Source organism: Pleuronectes platessa, chromosome 5 (genome assembly GCF_947347685.1).
Source record: "Pleuronectes platessa chromosome 5, fPlePla1.1, whole genome shotgun sequence".
Taxonomy (NCBI): Eukaryota; Metazoa; Chordata; class Actinopteri; order Pleuronectiformes; family Pleuronectidae; genus Pleuronectes; species Pleuronectes platessa.
In genome coordinates this window covers 29,617,319-29,638,076 of record NC_070630.1, presented here as the reverse complement: position 1 = coordinate 29,638,076, position 20,758 = coordinate 29,617,319, and the positions used below count along the sequence as shown (strand labels likewise).

At 39.9% G+C, this 20,758-nt stretch overlaps 1 protein-coding gene across 13 annotated transcripts in view; it reads right to left on the bottom strand.

The window, feature by feature from the left end:
* The window catches only part of LOC128440608 (neurofibromin), a 165,799-nt gene that overhangs the window by 111,720 nt on the left and 33,321 nt on the right, over positions 1 to 20,758 (bottom strand). For 8 of the 13 annotated variants that reach the window (XM_053423361.1, XM_053423364.1, XM_053423366.1 and 5 more), the window contains exons 10-20: positions 20,356 to 20,484; positions 20,193 to 20,267; positions 19,970 to 20,101; positions 15,119 to 15,256; positions 14,857 to 14,970; positions 11,696 to 11,775; positions 9,499 to 9,622; positions 9,156 to 9,405; positions 5,452 to 5,525; positions 4,970 to 5,053; positions 363 to 752 (exon numbers count right to left, since the gene is read on the bottom strand). In XM_053423361.1, the coding sequence (XP_053279336.1) occupies positions 363 to 752; positions 4,970 to 5,053; positions 5,452 to 5,525; positions 9,156 to 9,405; positions 9,499 to 9,622; positions 11,696 to 11,775; positions 14,857 to 14,970; positions 15,119 to 15,256; positions 19,970 to 20,101; positions 20,193 to 20,267; positions 20,356 to 20,484 (1,590 nt within the window). The remainder of the gene's footprint in view (positions 1 to 362; positions 753 to 4,969; positions 5,054 to 5,451; positions 5,526 to 9,155; positions 9,406 to 9,498; positions 9,623 to 11,695; positions 11,776 to 14,856; positions 14,971 to 15,118; positions 15,257 to 19,969; positions 20,102 to 20,192; positions 20,268 to 20,355; positions 20,485 to 20,758) is intronic. The other 5 variants (XM_053423362.1, XM_053423368.1, XM_053423365.1 and 2 more) reach the window with 3 other exon arrangements.

Genomic DNA, 20,758 nt, shown 5'->3' with positions numbered 1-20,758 from the left:
CAGGAAATTTGGTGTACCTCTTGTACAGAAAAGCTGACAGTCATTATATCGAAATGTCAATATGTCATGTTCGCATCTACATGCTCCACAAACAGGAAACTCTTTCACACAGTGCTGCGTCAACTAACATTCTGTCAGCATCCCGCACATCCCAGCCAACTGCTAGTAGCTTTAATTTCGACATGAATTAGTAGTGCTTTCCTCTAACACTACATCAGTGTAGACAGATCTGGGATGTGGGCATCTACAAGTTGACTGCAAATTGACCACACTCAACTGTTTCACTGTTTTCATACCAATACAGGGCAAGCCAGGGTGTGAGAATGAAGAACATGATTACAAACAGCTACATCTGCACTTACTGGTCCTTGTGTGTCAAAGAATTTTCCGATGCTGTTCCTCAGCTTGTTAAAGAGCATGGGGTAGAGAGCAGGGCTGAGCTCCAGCCCCAGCAGGTCTTTAACACTGGTGCGAACATGGAGGCCGACCCTGTCGTGGCCACACACAAGCAGGGCCAGCAGCCGGTCCAGGAAGCGGCTAACAGGCGTCTCACTGGACGCCGATGAGGAGCAAGATGAAGCTGAGACCATGGAATTGGACACCTCGCAGGGGCCAATGGATATCATGGAGAATTTGCGTTCACTCATTGGGCCCATAGGTGGGCTATAAGTGGCTGGGCCTGGGGTGCTGCGCTGCTGAAGACACACACCACCCAGAGCACATAGGAAGCCGGTCATGTTGATCCACTCCTGCTGTGGGGGGACACAAAAGATACTGAGATACCGAAGACAAAAAATCGATACATGTGTTATTCAACACAATGTCTATGTTCAGAAAAGATAGGTTCAGGTGCAAGAATTTTGGGTCTGCTTAATGGTTCCTAAAAGATAAATACTTTTTCTATTTTTGGAAACAAAGGCTACATATGTCTGCAAAACGTTGCTACCTTACATGAGTGTATGAATCTGAATATTTTAACAAAGTATTAATTCAGCTTATTGAAAAGCTAATTTGAATGTTGATGTGGTGAGTAACCTCTCAGAAGCAGTGGGCATTGTTAATTTATGCGCTAGACCCTAAGTGTCTGGAGGTTGGTCGGGCTGCCTTGGTCGACCGGGGTCGAACAGGCTGTACTGGAAAGATCCCTCCGCAGGTTCACCTTCAGAAACTTTGTTAAGAGTTTCACTTCAAGTCAAGTTTGATCGTCTTCTCGGCGCTCCACCAAGCCCGTGACCAACTCTGGCAGGGCTGATCCGAGGACCTCACTAAACAATCCAATGGGTAGTAGCGATGTGTGTAGAAAGGGGAGGGACTTAGTCAAAGCGAGCACATTCTCCATCCATTCATTCCCTTTAGAATTATCCAGGTGCTCATGCAGGAGCTCGGTTCAGTTCAGTCTTTATTATTCGGTCTGAAATTTGGCAGCAAAACTAGACTGTGTCCAGTGATTTTTTCTTCTCTGTACTAGCAATGTGCACATTGTTAACAAAAGAGGCAAACTATCATATTTTGTGTGCCTAGTACTTGTCTCCCTTTGCCGAGTTATCATAAGGGGCATTCTGTATCATTCCTGCTACTGATTAGAAAGTGAAAGGTCCATGATTAGTGATATTTACAGAATTGTTTAGTGGTAATACTGTGGTCTATTAGTGTTCTTAGGCAGACACAAGAGCCACTTGTTTATTCTGTTGTGTTGATTCTTTGTTGTCCCTAGAAGTTCAGATGCACCAGTCCAATACTATTTGAACCTCAGCATCTGGGGTTTAAAATTTGTAATATTATTTTTGGGTTGTTTTGTGTCTGTATAGGTTATAAAAAGCTATTTTTTATATTTTGGTACTTTGGTATTTTAACACCAGATACTTTTGATACTCAAGTACATTTAACATCAGCTACTTTAAGACTTTTTCTCAAGTCATTTTCTGATGGGTGAGCTTTGTTTTTACCGGAGTCACTTTAAGGTAAGATATCTGCACTATTACTCAAGTATGGCTTTCAAGTACTTTATACACCACTGCCTGGGGTCTCATTTATAACTGTTGAGTACGCATAAAACGGGGTCTGAAACGTACGTATGCCACTTCTCATGCAAACGTTGGGATTTATAAAAACAATCTTGACTGGAAAATTTGCATATTTTCATAAAAACTCTGACCCATGTGTACAAATGTTTTGGAGACTGGAGAGTGGCGACGCAGATGTGAGGTGGTGAACTGAAGCCAGATTATTGATCCAATTCATCATTTACATTAAAACCAACAGCTTAGTTCTGCTCGCGCATCATATCTGTTCCATACAAACCTTTTAATTGAAAAATATATAAAACAACTTTCAGCAAATTACGTTCAGATTCCATTAAACAGCGGAGTTACTGAGCCGAGTCAATAATAGGTTTTAATAATATCTTAGACACTGTGTATTAAATCACTGTGTGTATTAAATCACTGCAGTAAACGCGACTGCCACTGGCGCACAGAGCGCACAAGAGATCACTTACAAAAATGAAGACGGTATCCCAGGGTAGAGGTGAGGATCCACTGATGCGAGGGAATCGGTCCGATGCTCTAAATAAATAAATACTGCCGTGACACTGGTGAGTGATTCTGCGTGATGTGTGCACGCGAATGGAAGAATGAGGAGGAAGCGATGGTTCAGCGATATCTGATCAGCTGATATATATTCTATTGATCTGTGATCTTTGTGCTGACCCGAGTCCAGTATCACACAGATCGACAGACGGAACCGGACCATCCCAGTACACAAGCATATAATAATAATTCTGTTAAATTTTATAGAATGGGGACATCACAGCTGTATCTGAATTTCAGAGGTGTCAAGTAACGAAGTACAAATACTTTGTTACCTTACTTAAGTACATTTTTGGTATCTATACTTTACTGGAGTATTTATTTTTCAGACGAATTTTTACTTCTACTCCTTACATTTTCACGCAAATATCTGTACTTTCTACTCCTTACATTTTAAAAATAGCCTTGTTACTCTTATTTCATTTTGGCTTGTTTTCATTCCGGTTTGTCATTGTTCAAAAACACACACACAAAAAAAAAAAAACATTAAGACATTAAACCCCCCTCGAACGAGGAGAGTTTGAGTTGGGTGCCCGCCGCATGCGCGGGATGACGGCCAGGCCGAGGCCGCCACACAACCGCACTGGAGGGTGCCGAAAAGGAGGAGAGCAAAGCCAGAGCTGCGGCGTGCGGCACCGTCCTCGCAGCATCCGTCATCCTCCCGCCTCCGCTGACAGGTCCGTCTGCCATCGGAGCAGGCCGGCAAAGGCGCACGGAGGTGGGTGGAAGAGCGGAGAAGGAGCCACCGCACGTTCGTGGACAGTGCTCAGACGAAGTGGAGAAGACAGAAAAATAGAAGGAGTGGGGGGGGTAGGTGGGAGAGCACTCGCATGCCACACCAACACAACCCCGGCCACGGGAGACACGCTGGCCCTGGGGTGCAGCACGAGACCCTAAGCACCTGTGGGGGGGTTTTGGGTGCCATGCAGTCGAATCCGGCTGTATAGGAGAGCGGGGTAATGTGGGACATTTTTTACATTTGCTCCCCTCTAAGCGAGCTAAAATGATATATCAGTAAAATTTTACATTTCCCATTAATTCAGGATGTTCTCTAGCAATGGAAATGATCAGAATGTCTTCAGGACAAAGGGCAGTGAAAATATGATTGTTTTAAAAAAGTGGTCTTGTGTCTCACTTTACCCCGGCTACGGGGTAAAATCCCGACAGCTAGATTGACAACCACACATTCCAAAACTAATATCGGACTAGTAACAGAATCATGGGGATTGGTCAATTAAGCACATTTATGATTATTATGATTCATGTGATCTCTTGCACACCCTAGCTTACCTGCACATTGTTTCTCTGGCCAACTGACAGGGACAGGGAAATTGTTTTTCTCTGCGTATTCAAATGCCAGTTCACCTTGAGAACCTGCTGCTTTTGCGGCTGAACAAAGCCTATCGGTAGTGTTGTTGTACATACAGGTTTAGCCCAAAGGTGTCAAGGTCTCTTTCAATAAAGGTTATTGATAACATTCCACTGAAGTTTGACTTTTTGCACTATTACAATACTTGGCAACTAGTTATTATGTCTTCCGCTCCATGAAACGCATGTTAATGCTCAGTAGTACAAATATGGTACTTTAATGTATTTACATTAAAAAATTCCCCATACATTACTTTTACTTTTATACTTTAAGTAGTTTTGAAACCAGTACTTTTATACTTTTACTTAAGTAAAAAGCTTGAGTTGATACTTCAACTTATATTTTTAAACCCTAGTATATATACTTCTACTTGAGTAATGATTGGGAATACTTTTGACACCTCTGCTGAATTTATTAATCCTGCAGTTTTGGATGAGTAAAATACAAACAGGCAATACAACAAGTTCCCTCACATTCAGAGAGGGTGTTTTTTTATGCCCCTACCATTGAAAGGGATCTTTTTTTATATAAAGCTCGGCTCTTTCTATCGTCTTCCCTCTCACACATTGTGTGCAGCAGCAGAGTATCAGTCGGTTTTCTTTATTAGTGACATCACTGCTGTCCGGTTCACCTCCACCTCACTAACAAACACCTCAATGTCAGTTTCATTAAGTTTCACATCCTCTTCTCATCGCTTGATGCAGTGACTCTGTCATGACTCGCCGTGGAAACCCAGTGGTCAGCAGGCTAATTTAATATTCATGACTTGCTTGGCTTGTTATCAAATATGTTTTGCGGCTCCAGATGAATTTTATTTGGTGGAAGAAGGGGTCAAATGGAACTTTGATGGTAAAGGTTGCCTACCCCTGCTCTAGACCCTATAAGATGAAACCACCCTGGTGGGTCAGGGTGCTGCTTGATCACATACGATAGACATACTGATGAATTTCAGTTCACATTACATAATTTAAAGAGGAAAAGAGATTAGTCATCAACTATGTAACATCCCTACCTGCCCATCATCAGCCTTGTTTTTGGGAAAGTTGAGAATCTGTTTGGTGGCCTGGTCCCATTTTGTGTATGTGTCCTCCCAAGCCTGAAAGTAGAAAAATAAGTAGATACAATAGAAGTAGAGATAATGCACACTGCAAAATTGATATGACACACATGGAAGTATATGGGTTTGAACCATATCGTTTGGTATATTGAGAAGGTGAAGATGGATACTTCCGGTGGCACGTTACAGCATTCTTATTGAGCTGTATATGGATATATATATGGAAAATTTGTTTTTATTTATTGAAAATCCCATGACCCTTTTATTATGACTACTTTTTCATGGCTTTTGTTTTTCTGTCTGTATGAAATAGTTGTTAATGTGAAAAAAGATTACATTAATATATCTTTATTTTTCAAAAAAAAATGTTAACATAGGGTGAATACCGATTTTATAGGGAATTATTAAAAGAAACTGGAATTTGAACAGAATCTTACCTCAATGTTTCCTGGTGTTGGGTGCTCTATTCTCCTTAACAAGGCCATCACCCTCTTCTGCAAGATGGATCGTCCTGTGAAAACAAGAACCACTGAGTTAAAAGACACACAAGCAGTTATCTAATATATACTTCTTTTACGAAGCTTCCTAACATTCATCATGATTGCAGTTAAGTATTACTAAACTCTATACGTCTGCTCCTATACCTCTGAGATAGGGCTTATCTTCCTGTCCTCTTCCATCCATCAAGAGAAAATGTGTAGATTTGTTCTATGTGCACAGCAAAAGGCTATAGCTTTAATTTGATAAAAGACAGTTCATGTAGTAAATCTCCTTTCATAGATCAGTGTTTCAATTACGCTCAGTTACTGCCGCTGCTGCGTCAGGGTCACGGCAGACGCTCATTATAGACCCGGTATCCATGCTGTATTACCCTGCCGCTTGTCCTCCCTTATCTTCCGCTGACCAGCTCTCTTACACTTTAACAATAAACATCAACACTACTCAGAAGTTATAAGCCATTGTACTTGGAGTTTACTTTGTGTTATTTGATTCGCAGTCCAAACAAAAACAACACAAGATGAGACGTGACGCGCATTGCCAGGGCACCAGGGTTAAAGTGACCGAAACGATACAGATTGATGATCCGACATCATCGATTAATTACTACATAAATTGGAAAGTTTTTGAATGTGTGAAAAGTGACTGAGATGGGCAGACACACACACCTGCAGACAGGACAGAAATTCTTCCAGCAGATTATTTATGATACAATACAGTGTTGAAACTTCATTGTTGCAGAAGAAGCAACGCCATGTTTATCCATGAACATACATTTTAATTCAGCAGTTTTTAATTAAGATCAATTTAACTTGTGAGTGATTAGAAAAGAACAGAGGATCAGAGTCTCTTGTTAACCAGTGCTGTGTAAAGCGCTTTGATGTAGTGGCATTGCCAAAAGGGGTACTGCCACAGGGGCCACCTGGATACAGTAAAGGCTATAATCAGAGTTTTTCACCACGCAAGCGTTTTGCAATTTTTCCCGCCGCGCTGAACCAATCAGCAGGAGAAAACATGCTAATGTTTGGGCTCCTGCAGAGAGGTGGACGACTCTGCATCGCTGCAGTGACTGAACATAATGATTAATGTTTTCTGCTACGTTCATTGTTTTGTTTGTTATATTTTCTCTAGAGTTTCTGACACCAATGTGTAAACCTGCTACACAACATGATACGCAACGTGATGTGAACAGACAGGACATCATGGTTAAAGTGACCGGAATGATCCTGAGTCATGATCGGATATCATTGACTAATAACTATTTTAGAATATAGGACTAGATGTTGATTATCAGTTTGTGTGTGAGGAGGGAAGGAGGGAGGGAGGGAAACAAACAAACACTCCTTTAAACAGAAGTTCTTCGTGCAGATTATTATGACATAACACATTGTTTTAACTGTATTGTTGCAGAAGAAACTCTGTTAGTCAAGGAACACAAATATGATATCACCAGGTTTTTATAAAGATCTGTTCTAAGAGGGATTAGAAAATATAAAAAGGCAATAGGATAAAAATAAGTATAAATTTTTAAAAAATGTGTGATTATGTACATTTGTGACGGCCCTGGCAGTATGTGTTTTCCTGGCTGTTCTCTCTGTTGCAGGTGGTTTGCTCGCCTCTGTGCTCAGTCTGCTATGCCCAGGTCTCCTATTTTGTTTTGCCTGACCCCCTGCATGGTTACTGGGAGACTCCACCTACTCATGTTCTCTGATGACACAGCCATCGTTGGATGTGTTCCTGAGGGGAATGACCTGGAGTACAGGGCGGTCATCACAGACTTCGTCAGCTGGAGTGAGCTGAACCAGCTTCAGCTGAACACCAGCAAGACGAAGGAGATGATCGTGAACTTCCGGAAAAAAGCATCCAACTTAACACCAGTGAACATCCAGGGATTGGACATAGAGGTGGTGGAGAACTACAAATTCCTGGGTGTTCACCTCAACAACAAACTGGACTGGTCTGACAACACACATGCCCTCTATAAGAAGGGCCAGAGCCGCCTCCATCTGCTGAGGAGGCTGAGGTCCTTCGGAGTGTGCAGGGCTCTCCTCAGGACTTTTTATGACTCTGTGGTGGCCTCAGCCATCTTCTACGCTGTGGTCTGCTGGAGGGGGGGTAGCACGGACAGAGACAGGAGCAGGCTCAACAGACTGATAAGAAGAGCGAGCTCTGTCCTGGACTGTCCTCTGGACTCCATTGAGGAAGTGGGGGACAGAAGGATGTTAGCCAAGCTGGCGTCCATCATGGGCAACACCTCTCACCCCCTACATGACATTGTGGGGTCCCTGAGCAGCTCCTTCAGCAGCAGACTGTTACACCCACGGTGTAAGAAGGAGAGGTTCCGCAGGTCCTTCATCCCGGCTGCAGTCAGGCTCTACAACACCAGCACCACCTGATAATGTTGTAGTCCCTGTCTATTATCTCTATCTCCACTAAACCTCTCACCATAGCTGTATTTGTATTTTTATTTTTCTTATTTATGTTTGTATTTTTTTTTTTTTTTTTACTCAGTTCACTACCATGCACAATAATATTCAACACTTAACATCTATATTTATATCATGGTCACTTAAAATGGTTACATTGCAATATTTATATTTCCAGTATGCTATCTTGTAGTATTATTTATACTATGGTCACTTACTTTTTAATTATTTTTAATTATTTTCTGTATCATGGTCACTACTGTTGCATATTTTTGTTTTCATTACAATAACACTTAACATCATTCCACTTTGTCCCCAGCACCTGCTTTTGCACAGTGTCTGTTTTGCAGGTTGTTTGTTTCTGTACTCTTATTATGTGTAGTTTTAGTAGTGTACATATTGTGATCTTTTTTTTTTTATTGTGCTTCGGCACTGTTATTTTAATTCTGTTTTTCTATTATTGCTGTAACAAGTGAATTTCCCCATTGTGTGGATAAATAAAGAAATCTAATCTAATGATTGATGACTCACTGCACCTTCAAAGCAAAGTAGAAAAGCCAGGTGGCATTCAACTGATCTCTCTCCCTGGACAGCCAAGCTCCTTTGCCTTGTTTGTATATTTGCTCTTCATACATTTAGTTATTCTTCGATTGCAAAATCGTTTATATTAAAGAAAGATTGGTTTGATTCAAGCTGTCCTTGTAGCCCTCCCTTAATTGTTGTGTCCTAACACGAGCTGGCCATTACACATTATAAATACCTTTTCACTGCAGTGGCTTGTATTAAGTGTTATAAGTAAAGTGCAGTGGCACAGGCTGATTGTACAAGCAAGTAAAAATCTGTATGTGCATCAGAATTTTTTTTGTACATAAGAACATTGTACATAAACACAAATGTGCAAAAAAGTTATTTTCTGGTTATTTGACTAATATAGCGATATATATAGATATCGACTGATATGAAAAAATTGTCGTGATATGTTTTTCAATATCGCCCAGCCCTGAAGAAGACTTTTGAATGAAAAGGGAAACCCTTAAAAAACACTAGGAAATCTAGTTACAGATGCACACATGTACTGTAACTGTTTTCTCATGCTTAACATTTTTGCAGACTTCAGTCTTCTAGAGCATCATTTTTAAGACACATTTATAAACTTATTTAGAAGTGTAATATTAAATGGTTAACTTTAAGTCCTCAGATTGACTAACAGTACTGACCTGTTCCCATCATGTTGCTTACAGAGGCTAGTTCACTGAAGGTGGCGTAGTTGGGCAGGATGTTTTGAACAGGCACTTCGTCAGCGGCGCTGCGGATATCAGCCTCCTCACAGAGGTGGCGGAAACATGACATGGCCACCAGCACTGCCTCCGTGTCTTGACTCCACAGGAACATGTAGAGACTCACCTCCAGCTTTGTCTGTGCTTGCCGACAAATGGGAATGCCACTACCCATAGTGGCACACTCCTGCTATGATCAAGGACCAAATATAAAGTTCACACATTCCTTGACTTAATGATTGGTAAATTACGCCTGTTATTGCAATTAGGAACAGAACTGTACCTTGTTCTTGAGCAGAAATTTGTTCCTGCAGATTAGGATCTCCCTCAGCCATTTCAGAACTTCAGTCCCATTAACCATCTGCTGGCCAATCAGCTTACGGCAGATGAGGAAAAGCACCTGTGAACTGAAGAGAAGCAAACAGGACACAAAGGAGTCACCAGGAGATATTCCACTGGCATCCACACAACCTGAGAGAAGATCATTCGGAGCCATGACACTGTATGTGGTAATATTTCACTTAATGCCGACTGCTGAAAAAAATACTTGCCAGACTAAAATTGTAATCATTATAAAACTATAATGAAAGTTTAATTTGTACAAATACACAAACCATAACCTGTACCTGCTCCCAACTACGCCAGCTCAGAGGGTAATTTAATTGTCACAAAATTTGATCAAGTATCAACCAGTGCCAAAATGCACCACATCACTGCCAATGCGTGATCACTACCATTACTGTCAACACATTACTTTAATTATGTTTAGTGAATTGGATTGAAACAAGTCAAACTCGTTGAAAATGTGTTATCAATCCAAATTATCAAAAGGCATCTCTTCACTATGTAATGAACATAAGTTTCATGAAATGTTTCCAATTGTTTTTTGAGTTATGCTCCAGAAATGAAATGGTTAAAGATGGCTGGACAAACATATGGACATACTGACCACTACTTAAAAAGGATAAAGAGGAGTGGTCAGACTCCTGTAAACTAAAGACTAAGAATAAATTGAAAACAAAGATCATAAAAGATTCCCCACAATTCACTTTCTGAGATCAAGTATGGTTGGGTGTGACCCAAACTGTTTTTTTCTGTAGTTACCCTGATGAAACAGCATATTTTCAAATTACACTTACATTGTCTCACAGACAAGACAAATTTGAGTACTGCTTCTAAACACTACTGAATACTTACTTTACTGTAATCCAACACTAATGCTAATAAAGCAAGTTGATCTGAGTGGATGGGCGAGTGAGGTGCAAAGTGTGGGTGAGGTGTGAATGACTAAATTAATGAGTGAGGTCTGCGTGGGGGAGTGAATGAGTCAGTTGCTTTTAAAGTATTTGATAATGTTTTCATTCATCAAAGCAAGACTTATTACAATACAAAATTAACCAATGCTTGACATGTGTTATGAAAAATTCCCCATTTATTGTAAAGCACTGTTTAAAAGGAAGGCTAGAAGGGATGGAAATGCATAGCAAAGGAGAAGACAGTGCACTCAGCAGAAAAGAGAAGAAATCTTTTTTTTAACAGCAGGGCAGCTGTTTTTAAAGATTATTATAATCATTTATCATTGATGTTGGATCATGAATCTCAATCATATAATCTCAACTCTCAATTCAAATAAACACAAAGTAAACTATAAGTATCAAGTACTGTACATGTCTGAATAACTTCTGATTAATGGTTATTTAACTGTTAACTGGTAAAGTGAACACTTCAGCGGAAGAGTGAGGAGGTCGGACATATGGCAGGGTAATACGGCACAGGACACAGCTGTAAAAGGAACGTAGGGAAATCCCACAGATAAATAAATGTCATATTTTTTCCAATGAAAGATGTCAAGTCATTACAAGTAACCAAGGTCAAATCAGAGTCAAGTTTCAAGTCATTGGTGTTTAAGTCCAAGTCGAGATGAAAGTAATTTTTTTCAAAGATATTCATTTATGATGCATTTTGCTGTTCCCAAATCAGAGGAAGAGCCTCTGTGCGATTGGAGGGGGCAGCACTCACATATACAATATGTCAGAGAGTTTTCAGCTGTGTTATTTATTCTGGCAACACAGATCCCACACAGAATTAACTAAACCAGTAACCATTAGCCAGCTGATTGGTATAGGCATGTTCATAAATTCAATCGGAAATGGTCAGAGCAGCATCTTTACTTGTTCAGAAATTCCCACATTCAGGTTCAGATCATTCATAGCACTCAAACTGCAGCACAAGTACTGGATAGATAAGCATTGTAGCAATGTTAAAATCCCATCCATCTAATATACTTCTCTTTGAACACATACTGTGCACGCTGATTTCGAGTTCAATTTCATCAAAAGAAAATATTTCAAAAGGGGGAGGTTTCCAAAGATGCTGCAGAGCTCCAACGTCATCAAAAACAGTCAGAGAAGAAATAGTGTCTCCATCTGTATCATTGTTGATTAATATTTTTATAGAAACACGATAAGACTGATGAGTACCTGATGTCCCAAAATGTCTCAATGGGGGTATCGGGATTCCACAGCTCTATCGTCTCTGGCTGATGTAGAACCAACAGTGCCTAGAGACAGACAGAATAAAAAGAGCGAAGAGGAGAAACAAACAAAGCATTGTTTAACAAAATTTTAAAGCAAATAATACTCAAAAGCTAAAAAGCCTTAAGATCTTTAACTGTGGACATAAAATATCAAATTATTTTACTTCATCAATGTAATGTCTCACAAAAATAATATAGATTCCTACATTTTAGAGAATCATCAAGACCTGGATTTCTAAATGTGTTTCACAAGTATGTTTAATCACGCCATATCGTAAGCAGCCTCCCTGTTAATTCAGTTTTGTTGTTTTCATATTCCATTTATTGTGTATATAAAAAAATCTAATAAACAAGATTGACCAAAAATATATTCACATCTTTAAATCCTTCAGACCGAACAGATTCATGTGACTGTCTTTTGTGACACGAATAGTTTGTTTGTATGTTTATTTTTTTCCACTTGACTTTAATCTGCCAGTTTTCAATCACTGTTTAGCTCAATGAAAAATACTGGTCAACCTAAAAATTTCTAACTGTTGGGACATTGTTTTTGTAAAACCAAAGGCCTTCTCTTCGGCCTATATGTGAGGTCAAAAGCCTGAAACCACATGTTCCATTTTTCTGGAAAAAGCCAGAGTACAGGGAACTCAGTCTCCCAGGATTCCTCAACTTCTCACAGAAAGGGTCACAACTATTGGTCACTCTGGCCCCATGAACTGCGAGGTCCCGGGGAAATAAAAGGCCACTTCTCAACCTCTTCTCTCTCTTTCTACAATCCCTCCAAGGCTGAGGGCTGTCCAGCCTCTCTTCTCCTGCATTGCCGAGGGGAAGCCTAGCTGCTCCAGCTCAAATCTTCTCTTTCCATCCAACTCTACGAGAGGAGCGCAAAGGTGCAGCTTCCAGCTCATCTCACAAAGGAAACCCCTACACTGTCAAGAACTCCACTACCTTCACTGTTCATTATATAATCTTTAATAGTAAATATTGAGATTTCTAATTGACCTAGATCTAAATGAAACTGATCTTTATGTTTGATTGTTGGTCCGTGATACCAGGGTTTTCCCCCTTCTTTTATAAATTATAATTACAAATCGTATTATTCTTAATTGATAATTGTACTGTTTTTAATTAATAATTTCATCATTCTTAATTGATAACTTTATCGTTTTAATTAATAATTGTATTATTTTTTATAAATAATTGTATTATTTTAATAATCATATTTTATGATTATTAATAATTAGCCAACATCAAGTCTATTATTGCACAACATAACCAATACAGTGTTTCCCCAAGAATATATTTCAGGCCCAGTGGTGCTCGCAAAAACAAAAAACTTAAATCTCATTAAAAACAATCAAAGAAATATTTCATTGTATTTCATAAGCTGTGTTATGATCTTTGCAAAAATTGCACATCATGAAAACAGCATGATTTATTCCTGCGCTTCATCATCTTGCTTGCTTCTTAGAAAAATTCACCATGGCATCCTGACAAGTACCTACACAGACTGTTCAGGAGCTCATTGATTCCCTGATCCAAGTTTGGGAGGGACACCATCCACCGACTCATCAGGAGAATGGCCAGAATTTGTTGGGAGTGAATACAGGCACACAGGGACATACACACTACTGAGTTACATTATAAGTTGCAGGAATGAAATTCCAGTAGCTTGATCAGCCTGTGATGTACATTTTTTAATTGATTTACGATGTGGTTTGGGCCCACATCGTTTATGATTTTGGTTTCCATTTACTTTATAAAACATGAATCTGAATTACCTTTAAATACCGTTTCAAGAGGAGCCATATTATCAGTAGTTTGTCGTCTTTCCTCCTCTCTGTTTTAGCTTCTCAATAACAATTTGGTATAAAACCACTGCGATCTGTTTGTTCAGGACATGTCTCCTATAGCCTCCAGACCAAACAGTCAAAACTACCACTTCCAAAATGTTTGTTGAACAGCTAGTTTGATCAAGATCTTAATTGGCTTTTGCCTTTTACTGCACAAACATTGGCAAGCATAGTTCTAAACTCGAATTATTTTCATTTCATCTGGTTGACTATGTCCACTACAACTGCTTTCAGACATGCACTCAACTCCGGAGATCCTGCAGAATTTCTCTGGAGGGCTGGATGTGTGAATGTAAATGTCCAACTGAGAGCCTCAGGACTTTCTGCCGACTTTTCCTGGCTGGCCCCCTAGTATAGAGTCTGGAGAAGCCGATATGAGAACACAGCAGAAGGTCGATTCTGCATAATTCACCAAGAGTGAGTGGCGTGTTGATGACGTTTCTAACATGCAAAAGCTGCAAAAGTGAAAAAACAAATACAAAAAAAACATCTCCGGATAAAAAAGCTGTGCCGTACATGAAGTTGACAAAGATGTCGGGAGAAGTTTTGGGTATAAGGGCACAAACCTGCTGTGTGAAAGGCAACCTCCACAGATAATCCAGACCAGTTCTCTGAACATCCTTCAGAAAACAGCTCATGTCACTGCTCTGATCGTGGTGTGTGTTTGAGAGAGTGTGCCCACAACTTTAAATCAAGACACTTATACAAATCAATAAGGAAATAAGAATTAAAGGCCACAACGAGCCTTGATAAAGTAACTGACTGGGTTTATACGCCGCGTGAAAGACAGAAAGCGTTTGTGGAAATCGATGGATATTTTTCTTAAGCCTGGCAGGGGTTCTCATTGGCCTGGCAGCCAACCAGGCCTGTATTATATAATAAGGGAAACACTGCAATTGTTTTATATTATTTCAGCTGTTTAAAATGCATTATTGCTCAAACTCCTGTTAGGCTTTTCATATAAAACATCAGTAGGAAGTATGGAAAAAAGTCAGCATATCACAGTCGGTACTGATTCAACTTTTACTTGCACTTTTTATGATTCTTTTTTTTTGTCACAAAATCATTCCAGTAAACTGCACTTGGAATTTCTATAATTTAAATGACTCTAATGCTATAGTCTAAAGAGTGCAATTTTATTTTTGTTGAGAAAAAGGTTCATGGTGAGAAAACACATTCCCCATGTCAGAATCGGACACATGGTACCCTTGTCAAATGTCTTGTCTTGAGAAGTGTGGCTTTGGTCTCTGACCTCCATAGCTTCTTGTGAGAGTTGGGTGGTGTTGGTTAGAGGCACTAGCTGTACCAGGCCGGTGATGAGCTCTGCTGTGCTGCTCTGCATCTCTGGAGCTTGCCTTACTGGGTTCTAACTCACAACAATACACACAAGAAAAAGTTCAGCAAGCTTTTAGTCATTCCAAACACCAATGAACACTGAAAAAAGTGACTGCATCAAACCTGCGAGTAAGAAAAGTAATGTGTCCTGGAAAATGACTCATTTTGTACATACTCACATGCAACATGAGTTTGGGGTCAGCATGGATAAGTTTAACCAGAGCAAGAAGGAGGCACTTGTAACTTCGAGTGTCCAGGTCTGTGGCTTTTTCTTTGAACTTAAGGCTGGTTGTCATCTTCCCTTTGAATGTAAGACTCTGTGGGTGGGAGCACACACCTACCGGTTAGGTTCACAGAGTGTCGGAGCATCCAGAAATATATTAAATATTTCTACATTGAGAGCCTTGTTTAATTGTTTTGCATCCAGGGAATATATTGAATTAGGGCTGCCATGGTTATTGCAATGCAGCAGTTATGGCAATTATGTCATACCAACTACCAGTTCACTACAATAGATAAGAAAAGCATAAAGATCGAAAACTTATCACACAACTTAGTATTTTGGGCTATTGCTTTACAGAAATGTGTGCATGGCACTTTGCTCCAGTATCACTAGCTTGCTCTCCCCCTCTCTCTCTGTCAGTAGATACCACAGGCAGCATGCAGTAGAGTGTCTGAAATTTGTCAGATTGATCACTGTAATCAGTTTATTACTATAATAGAATTGCAAAGCATCTGTATAATAGTCCCAAAACTTGAGGGAAGCTGTTTTTAATACCTATTATTCACTGATGCTGTAGTGTACTCGGTTTATAAAGAGACTGATGGTGCCATTAACATTTGCTCAGCTTGTCCCTGATAAAACATTTGATACAGACATCCACTGATTCTTCATCAAGTTAAAGTAAAAAGCTAAAATCCCAAAGATCTAAAAAGTGGCCTGAAACTGGATAAAATGTTCTGGTAGACAATCACTATTGTGATGGCCCATGGTTCCCTCTTGGGGTATGATCTGGGAGTGAACTATCTCTCTGTTCTGCAAGTGTCTAATTGATGTGAAGGTTACATAAGTTCTGCCTGCCTAATCAGTCTCTTTCTGCTCTTCTCCCCAGGCACTTGACGATCTGGTTTGGTTCTGTTCCTTTAGGTCATCTTTATTACTCTCTTAAACCCTACAGCATTTGCGAATATATCCGTCACTTATGCACACCCTCAACCACTGACTTTACTGACTTCCACATCTCATATGTTAACTTTTGATTTGGCATGTTTATTTGGTTTGATTTGGGTAACAAATGAAATATTCTTTAATTGGTATACTGGTGTGTCTCCCTTTTTGTTGTGGCCACTTGAGCCGGGTCATGACACTATGCAGACACATGCAAAAAGGGGATACAACGACACCGACAGGCTGACAATTTAAACAGACAATTACCATGCTTAAACAAGTGCAGTTTAACTCTACCTAATATTTTATTTTTAAATTCATATAAGGTAGCAGTGACCTTAACCTTTAAACACTGAAATCAAATCATTTAATCTGTGAGTCCAAGTGAAAAATTGTCTTAACTTGATGACCACTCAAAGCGCTTTACAGTACAGTTTTTGGCATACACCCACACATTCATACACTAGATCTACTGTATTTGCAGCACTTTCTCTATGAGAAGGAGCAATTTTGGGGTTACATAAGGACACTTTGGCATTCAAAATGAGGAAGAATCTGCAACCTTCTGGATAGAGGATGACAGCTCTATCACCCTCAGCCACAACTACCCAAGTGACAGCTAGGGATTACAGGATATTAGGGCATTTTAGTGCCACGATTATTGACAGAGGAAATATCATGGTTTCATGGTTTTAACAATAATCAACACTATAGAAGGAAAAAGACACAAGCAATATATAGCTAATAGAAAACTAATAATATAGGTAATGAACTGAAATATATATCCAGTTAGTTTATATAGTGTAACGTTTGGCTCCGATGGAGTTTTTTGGCCAGCGTTAGGGGAGATAAGGCTGTTACGTCAGTTCCCTGTTCTCAACTGAAGATTCAGTGGCTTGCATAAACAAGCACACCACACACACACAAATTGTAACTCACTAGACGCAGGACAACATACTTAGATATCGTAGTTTTTACAATTCTTGTAGTTATGAGACTATGACGTTATGAAACAGCGGTTATCCTAAAATCGGGTAATCCCGACATCCCTAATGACAATTGAGCAAAAGCTGAAGAAATTCCCTTGAGGCGGTTTGATAGAATATATCACATTCAAGAGGCAAAACACATGTTTTGTGAGGCCACTGTGACCTTCCCATTTGACTTTTTCCACCTTTAATATGACCTATAATGTGACAAAATTCAAAACAAACATCTTTAAAGGGTGAAAATAAAAATAATGGGGCAATAATTTATTTCCTAAATTGTACAAACTTGTGGTATCTTTTCTTTGTACCCCAGCTTCATCTGTGTCCTGTGAAAGGATCTTTTCTAAAGCAGGCGAAATTATTTCTAAAAATAGAAACCGCCTGAAACCCCTTTTGACCCCGCCATTGTATCATAAAGACGGACACCATATTAATATCTTCATAATTCATTCATTGGCTTCACAAACATCATTCATTCATTTATTCAACTCAAAGCTTCAAACACCAAAGCCATGGTTTCATTATAATTACATTTACATTTAACGTTCACTTGATGGCGCAGTAGAGCAAATGAAGCACAATGAAGCTTCGGCCCATGGGCGAACCAATTGGATGGAAAGCGTCGAAGCCTCATGAAGCTTCATCTCGCCATCACTAATGTGCAGTGATGTTTTTGCACCAAACATACCTTTTGGAATTATGGCCAAAAAGTTCAGACCATAACACATTCTCCCACATGCTTTTTGGAGACTTCATTTATAATTTTACAAAATTTAGCCGGGCTTGGATGTTTTCTTCGGGAAAAAAGGCTTCCGTTTGGCCACCCTACCCCATAGCCCAAACATATGAAGAATACGGGAGATTGTTGTCACATGTAGTACACAGCCAGTACTTGCCAGAAATTTCTGCCGCTCCTTTAATGTATATCTAATTCCTTAGAAATTATTTTGTACCCTTCTCCTGACCGATACCTTTCAACAATGAGATCCCTCTGATGCTTTGGAAGCTCTCTGCAGACCTTGGCGTTGCTCTAAGATGCAACTAAGAAAATGTCAGGGAAATCCTACTCTGATTAATTTGGGATTATTCAGAGTGACTTTAAATGATGACAGCAGTGTACTGACTACTATTTAAGTTTGAATGTGATGGTTAATTCTGAACACAGCCACATCCCCAGTTATAAGAGGTTGTGCACACTTATGCAACCACATTATCAAAAACAAATATTTTAAATTTTGTCCCCTATAAGATTGTTTTTTTAATTGAATTGTTCACGTTATAGGTCACATTAATGGTGGAAAAAGTTCTGACATGATGTATCTTGGTCAGATTTTTTTATATCGCCAGTCAGATTTACCTTTTGCCATAGTGTACCCTCAACTTCAGCCTGTATCATTGTATCATTGATTAAAAAGCAAAAACCGCTGATGACGCTAAGGTGCAAAGGGAATTTATGACACACGGGGCTTCTCTTTCCATCTTCTCCTTCCTCTTCTTAAATCATTATCACACCAAACTAATTCATATCTCATCAATACATGTTTCTGACTTGACCCCTGCCCCGGAGTCCCTTTGCTTTATCGCCCGCAGATCTAGGGCCGCAGCTGGGGCCACATTATGGATTACGATCTGTGGATCGCGTATCAGAGGGTTGCAATGGTGGATCCAGTATGGCGTATTCTGAATCGTGCTGGCTGATCGTAATAATAATAGTGGATCCTTTATCGTTGGCATCAGATAATGTTGGTGGACCACAGCCGAGGTGCTAGCTGATGATGGATCCTAATTGGCGGCAGTGGACAATGATTGTGGACTATAGTGGCATCCGATCTTGATGGTGGATCATGATCTTGCTGGCTGCTGACCATAGATTATGATTCCAGCAGGACTGCTTGATAGATATATATATATATATATAAAATACACTTGACATATATTGCACGTCTGTCCGTCCTGGGAGAGGGATCCCTCTCATGTGGCTCTCTCTGAGGTTTCTACGTTCTTTTTACCCTGTTCAAAGGGTTTTTATTTGTTGAGGGTTAAGGAAAGAGGATGTCACATCATGTTAAAGCCCTATGAGAAAAATTGTGATTTGTATATATGGGCTGTAAAATACAAATGGATTGATTGATTGATTGCCTCTATATAGTAATATAATCTAAGAGTCTTGGTTAACACGTAAGCCAAATTTGAAATTCTTTCCTTGAGGTGTCACTGATGCATCCCATGAACAAGGCAAAACATGTGTTCAACCAAATTAGGTCATCCATGAGTCCATATGTAATGAAATGCCATTTGGGCAGGCCTAATTCATCACATTCACAGGAAAGTGAGGTCACTTTAATTTTTACCTCCGACTTCCAGGCACCAAAATCAGTTCATCTTTCAGTCCAAGTGAATGTTTGTACCAAACCTGAAGAAATCCCCTTAAGGCGTTCTTGAGATATCCCATTCACCAGAGTGGAACAGACAGACAACCCAAAAACATAATGCCTCTGGCCACTGTAGCCAGCGTGGAGGCATACAAATGTGTTTTGTGAGGTCAGTGACCTTGACCTTTGTGCGTCAAAACCTAAAAAAATTCACCATTGAGTCTAAGTGAATGTCTGTCTGAAATTTGAAGAAAATTCCCTAAAGGCGTTCTGGAGATGTCGCGCTAACAAGAATGGGAGAGACAGAAGAAAAACCTGAAAACTGGTTGTCACCATCGCAGAGGCATAAAAAAATATAATAACTTATCACCTATTTTTGGCCTTTTAAAAAGGAAGACATTAAATAGATTTGCCCTTTCAGGAATTAAACTATCCCTCCATCTTTCATCTGACAAAGATTTATCAAGTTTCATGTAGTAATGTATCATTATATCCTCTCACCGGTGTCATACGTAGTGGAGCATGGGTACCGATGCCTTGATTCACCCGATTGAGTGTGTCTGAGAACATAAAGCGAAGCTCTCCAGAGTAGCAGTACACTGCATCAATCTTAGGCCACCAGTCAAGATGGGACTAAAAGTAGACAACACAGGACCATAAATGAGGTAAAATAACACATCAAATCATTCTATCATCACGTTGTGTAAAAGTTCTCAAGACTTACATTGGTGATAATTCTGTGCAATGAGTTGACCAGGACAAAGTGAAAGGTCGAGGGGGAGGAGGATGCCAAACAGACCTAAATGACAAGGGGGAAAGACAAATCAGAGCGACTGCTACATGCTGTTAACGATAGGAAACCTTTAGAAAATAGCTTTTCAGTCCACCTTAAAGTGCTGGTTGTTGTGAGGATTAATGCGGAAACAGGAGACAAAGCAATCCATCATGAGCTCCACATCAGCATTCTGGCTGCCTGCGCCCCTCCAGAAAGGTTTCGCTGGGTTGAACAGCAGAGCCTAGTTGGACAGAGAGGACCAAAGGTCATTCTAGGTAATGTAATAACAAATTTCAATTGCAGAGGTCAGTAAAAGGATGACCACAGTGCAGATCTTGACCCAGACACTGTGATAATCAGACCTGGTTGTAAAATCGATTTACAGCACTGGTTTGGTGGCCATGGGAACATTGCCGACCAACGGAAAGTGTGGTAAATCTGTATCTCACTCACATAGAGTTAGGGAGAGGCAAGAGAAGGGAGAATATCGTAAGAGAGTCCAAGAAAAGTTACTT